General features: G+C 38.9%; 1 gene segment (V, D, J or C); it reads left to right on the top strand.

Annotated features, from left to right (window-relative positions):
• LOC120924846 lies at nt 1-1,011 on the top strand. The segment is given in 2 exon segments: nt 1-109; nt 343-1,011. Coding segments are annotated over 2 exon segments (411 nt in total).
• Nucleotides 1,012-6,470: the final 5,459 nt, after the last annotated feature.

Below are 6,470 nucleotides of genomic sequence, written 5' to 3'. Positions count from 1 at the left end.
TAGTTAAACCCAGTAAGCTCAGCTTTGCAAGTCTAGTATTAGGCGGTTTAGTCTTTCTGCATCATGCTCAGTTTGCACAAACTCTGTCTCCTGAGTATTCTAATAACTGGTAAAAGGCTTTCATTATCTACAATGTAAAAAAGTATAACAAAAAAGTGCAGGCTTATTGTGATAAATTATAGACATGTGATAGCATTTTTGTTATTTTTTTTTTTTTTAATCAGTGGAATGCATTTTAATTATTTAACTTAGCAATGTGTCTTCATTATAATAGAGATTTGAATGACTTTGATATAAGGACAGCACTGATTACAAGTTTTAACACATTTTGCTTTTTTGCAGGGTCTCAAGCTCAGCACACAGTGACACAGGATCCCACAGTGACAACATCACCTGAAAACAATGTCAGAATATCCTGTCACCTAGGAGGGGGTCTGTCTGTCAGTGGTAATGGTGTGACATTTTACCAACAAACTGATGGAAACAAACCCAGGTACCTCATGTACTACAGCAGTGAATCCATCCAAAAGAGAGGAGATGGGGTTCCATCCCGTTTTGTAGTATCAGGTTCTGAAAATACAGGTTATTTGAACATCAATGGAGTGCAGGTAGAGGATGATGCTGTGTATTATTGTCTAACATGGACTGGGAGCCAGTATCACAGTATTACAGAATATGAGGAAGTACCACAAATACAAATAATTTAAGAAGAGGTGTATGTATTGTTTGACAGTTGCCTATTGAAGAAAAAGTTAGCTCTGCACAAGGGTTTTAGTTTTCTACCCAGTTACCAGGTTACTCTTAGCATTTGCTTAGTTAAGACCAGAGTACCTGCATACCTGGGTACACCTCAGACACACTTTTTGGATAAATATAGGGTCATTGTGTGCCTTGCCCCACCGTTTTATTCTCACTCAAAATCTGGAAGAGTAGAGCCCTTTACATACGATAGGTTAACCAGAGGACAACGGTCTGAAGGACCGTTGTCTTAGGTTAACCGATGAAGCTGACTGATGGTCCGTCACGCCTACACACCATAGGTTAAATAACTGATCCTGTCAGAACGGGGTGACATAAAACACAGCGACGTGCTGAAAAAAAAAAAAGTTCAATGCTTCCAAGCATGCGTCGACTTGATTCTGAGCATGCGCAGGTTTTTAACCGATGGTTTTGAATACTAACGATTAACTTGCAAGTCCAGCTGCTCAAGATGAAAAGCCTATTAAATTGGCTTACTGTTGGTCTATCACCCATAGTGCTAGGCTCTAGGCCCTAGGCTCAGAATTTTTTTCTATCATAGACTTTCCACATTGCCTAGGCAAATTCTGGCTGCATGGGTGGCTTGCAATTGAGTCTATCATGTCCTCCAACTTACAATATGCTGTGGGAAATGATTACTATTTTTGCATTTTATCACAGGTGCCAGTCTGTATCTGTTGGCAAAAATGTATTTGATGCTTGGAGGACTGTAAATATAGGACTGAGTTCTGCCAAGCCATATTTACAAGTCGGTATGCAATTTGGATGTGTTCTGTGCTGGTGTGTTATTCATGGTATAATACATATATTGCTGTATTTTATGCCACCTAATACACATTCTCCTTTTTTGTTAGTATCTGCAATAATTGCACTTAGTTAAAATGTAAAAAGAAAACCTTTTGACATATTGTACTTTTTGTTAGAAATAGGTACCCTGTCAGAAAAAAAAGACTTGTTTTCAGTGACTTGCTTTGCTTCAGGGAGTCTAACCAGTTTAGCCATTGTACAAATGACAACACTGAAAGGGGTCTTGAATTTGAATTTTTTAACCTGAACGAGGAAGGTTTGTTGTGACGAGGACACAATATTTAGCATGAATTGTGTCTTTGTGAAGGTTCTCATTTATTCAGGTTATGGTATATCTAGTTTGAAAAAAATATTCTCTACGCTAATAGTGACAATATGCGAAACACACCAATTCGGTGCAATAGTGAAAAACAAAAACATAAAAACAAAAACCATAAATGAAAATAAATGAAGTCTTCTTTGTGTGCATATAATGTATATAATGATAGTGACAGTCCCAATCCAATAATTCAGCACCACTATGTGATGGAAGAATGATTTATAAAGAATCTCTCAGTAGAAAAAGAAAAACATAACGTAAAAGTACCATCATCCTATCATAATTTGAATAAAGGTGTGGTTAGACTAGGACCCCAGTCGCCTAGAACAACCAGGGGAAGTGGGAGGGGGCTGTTGGAGTATATCGGTACTTAGATAAATCAATTTGTCAAAAAAATGTAATAAAGGTAAAAAAGTTCAATTTTTTTTAAAACAAGAACATAACATAAATGACTTGAGAGATACACAGTATTTTAAAATTACAAAGGTGGTGATGTAAAACAATCGATCATACGACCAGCCAACACCTGATAAGATGGTATGAAGGGCCCAAGTTTATCGTGACATAGCTAAATGGATTCAGAAAATGGAAAGGAACTGATGTCTGGCGTGTTTCATGGTTTCTTGCTCTGGCAGCACAGATTATATGTACATCAGTGGGTACAGGAGGAAGATGAAGCTGATTATTACTGTGCTTCACGGACAGGAACTGTGACAACTGAATATATACAGTGAAACAGATACTGGTAATACAGGAAACCAGCAGCATTTAGTCAATCACTTTTTTTGAAAAGCAACTTTAATAACTTGTGAATACTGCCTTTTCGACAGAAAATCATAACATTTACTCTACCTATATTACTGTATAGAAATATCAACTCTTTTGGCAATAGTTTCAAGTGTGTATGATAGTAGTTTATGGGGGCAGTTGTAATATTCAGAAATAATAAAAACAAACTTTTAGAGTGTTTAGTTTGAGATGACAATATTTTATTATTTAATAAAATGTACTATAAGCATAGGCTCATACCAAATACCTTTCAAATTTGTTTTAACATTTAAATAAAGTTGTCTCCAAATGAAAATATAGTGTGAAAAAATGATGGTTTTAGAAGGAACCTCTGCTGAGAAAAAAAATGCATGTTTCTGTTGTTGCCGATTTGGCTTTGAATACATTCACAACCATAACAACTGAATAATGTAATGGTCACATGTGTCCAAACTATTGGAGAAACTTTTTTTATCTGTTTCACAATTAATGCCGCATACACACGGTGGGAATTTCCGATGGAAAAAGTCAGATGGGAGCTTTTCGTCGGATATTCCGACCGTGTGTATGCCCCATCTGACTTTTTTCCAACAGACTTAGATAGAGAGCAGGTTCTCTATTTTTCAGGCAGAAAAAAATTCCATCGGAAAATCCGTTCGTCTGTATGCAATTCCGACGCACCAAAAAACATGCGTGCTCTGAATCAAGTCGACGCATTTTCGGAAGCATTGAACTTCATTTTTCTCGGCACGTCGTAGTGTTGTACGTCATCGCGTTCTTGATGGTCGTCATTTTGTGTAACTGTGTGTATACCAAGCTTGAGCGGAATTCCGATTTTTTTTTTTAAAGGAAAATCCGTTCGTGTGTACGCGGCATAAGAAAAATGTCCTTCACTTCCTGTCCATATACAAAAAATAGGGGGAGTAGTTGTCACTTGTAGAGGAAGGAAGGACGGAAATTAAACATTCCCAGAAGTTCTAACCCTTCCTCACTTTATTAAAACATAGTTTTTGTTTGTATCATCATTGGAAAGCCCTCCAAACGCTTCCTTTCTTGACATGCTCTCACTTAATGTGTTCACTGTGTACTCTTGTGGTTTGTAATGTTATTATTCAACCCTAGCCTATACCACTCAAACTATCTTGGAAAGTAGAGATCAGGGGCGGACTGACAACTCATGGGGTCCCCGGGCAATAGAAGATTATGGGGCCCCCGGGCTTACAGATGGTGACCACGCCAGGAGGCAGTGCAGAGGCAGGGCAGCTAAAATCTCGGGATTTTCACATCAAAAGCATGTCGGTTTCAGACATATCAGGGACAGGTGTAAAAAAAAACACAGATTTTTACATACTGTCCCTGGTTTTACTGAGCCTGGCAACCCTGATGGGGCCCCCTAGTGGCACAGGGCCCTCGGGCAGTGCCGGAGAGCCTCAATGGTCAGTCCGCCCCTGGTAGAGATCTGTGTTTTAGTGAGTCCAGCATTATGTTGTAGGTCTTTTCAAGTCAGCAAGCCACCATGTTCCTCTTCAGTGGTCTCAGGAAGTATACCGCTTGCACAAACCAACAATTGAAACAGAATGCTCATAAAACTGCCAAAAAAAGAAGGCTGCTCTCAGCATTACATAATATGAATACAAAATCCTTTGTTAATAGAAAGGCAGACCAGAGCATTCATTATCAGTGCTAAGCAGAGGCAGAAGACAGACTTGGGGTTTTACAGATCAAAACCAAACCTGCACTTCATCTGGACTATACTGTCATAACAATTCATGCTAAAGATTGGGTTTATTATTAACAAAGCCCATTCTAAACTTGATTAATTATCTTTAAAATCCAGTCTGAGGTTAAAGTTTGAGCTCTGCTGTATAACAATCATGATTTGTCTTTCTTGATTAGCTTACAGCCTTCAGGGCATTACAATAGTAATACATAATACTTATTTCAACAATATTTAGAATGCTATGAGACTGTACTAGGGTAAATCTTTAAAATAAAAAATAAAATATCACACAGTTGTTCACCAAGAATTAATTATCAGTAGAATCAATGAAATTGATAACTGAGTAATGTGGAGAGTAATAAGAGTGGATAAATGATGATAAAAAAGACAAATGTGCCAGTGCCTCGCACAATATTAATAGCGAGTGATCTGGAATCGTTCAGATAAAATTAACAAGCAGTAGCTATCTTCATAAACATATAACATATACAGTGCAAATATGCAAATGAGCTCAAACCAATCCAAAGTGCATAGTGCAATAAATAAACAATATACATAAAATATACATAAAAGAGAAAAAAACATCAAAAAGTGGAAGAAATATAAATAATAAAATTCCAATCCATGCATAAAAGTGAAAAAAAATCAATCCATAAATGACTGCAGTGAAAAGTGTCTCATATAATTCACCAAGGAATTAAAAAAAATAAAAATAAAAAAATATCAAGAAATGTCAATATAAAATAATATATATATATAAAAAAAAAAAAAAATATATATATATATATATATATATATATATATATATATATATATATATATATATATATATATATATATATATATATATATATAAAGAAACGTGTCCAGTGCAATAATAACATGAAAATGAAAAACAATCCAATCCAATAGTCAAGAACGCAATATCAAGCAAAGAATGAATGAATATAAAGTGCATCTGTGCTTCACTTCTATTAAGATTCCATGATGAGTGCTTCAGTGCAAAGTAAAAAACGTGCTTCCAAAATGACAGACTCCAAACCTTTCCACAGTGCAGTAGTGAAGATGGAAATAGTTAATACAAGCCCCTTACCTTGAAGCGGCTTGTATGTAAGCCTTATAACATGTAAAAAGGATGTCCCACAGCCAGCCTGCCGTTCTTACACTGCATAAACAGAGACCTGATCCCAGCAATGGCACTCAAAAAGAACACAAGGAGGCTTCCATAGCGTAAGACCATTCACAATTTAATGAGTAAAAACAGTTAAAACACTTACAGACAGAGCTGTATAAACAGCGTGTAGTACGATCGGGTCTCCGCTCTGCGGCCGCGAGCGGATGAAGTCACTAGCAATCCTCCTCTTCCTCACGCCTATCGTAACGAACACACGTTACTTAATCATAGGATCTTGAGAATACATGCATTGGAGTTTACTTCCACTTCAAATTAATAAGTGGGTTCAGGCCCGGACTGGCCATAGGGCAGACCGGGCATATGCCCGGTGGGCTGAACCAGCCAGGGCCACCCACGCTGTAGACTGTTGCTGTTCAGGCCACACAGCGGGAGGTAAGCGCCGACCGCAACCTGAACATGGTTAACACAGGCCGTGGCCGCCGCTCGCAACTACCGCTATGCGGCCGTGCCTGTGTCTCTCTGTGTCTGTGTCTCTGTCTCGGAACTTTCGGCTGCATCGGCTGAGCTGTGTGTCTCTCTCACACACAGCTCAGCCTCAGAGCCCATACGAACAGTTCCGCTCTCTGCTCCCAGGGGCTGCTCCTCCTCCTCCAGCCAAGGTATCTGCACAGTGGGGCAAGGGGGAGAGCTGCAGGCTGCTGGCAGGACGTTTCCCCCGCTCACCCCCCTCCCCTTCTCTTGTCGGGACTCAGCGGCACATGTGAGGAGATGTCCCCACAACAGCAGCCAATCGGAAGAAATAGAGGGGCATCATGGGAAATGTAGTCCATGGGATAGGTGGGCAGAGATAGCAGGGAGCTGATTACACTCCCCAGCATGCACTCTGCTGGGGGGGGGGGAACCAAAAACACGCTGAGGAGTGCTTATAGCAGCTATTATAGGAGACATGCAAAATGAAAGAG

This window comes from Rana temporaria, chromosome 1 (assembly GCF_905171775.1).
Source record: "Rana temporaria chromosome 1, aRanTem1.1, whole genome shotgun sequence".
In the NCBI taxonomy this organism is placed as follows: Eukaryota; Metazoa; Chordata; class Amphibia; order Anura; family Ranidae; genus Rana; species Rana temporaria.
The sequence above is the reverse complement of the archived record's forward strand: the minus strand, read 5'-3'. Positions and strand labels throughout refer to the sequence as shown.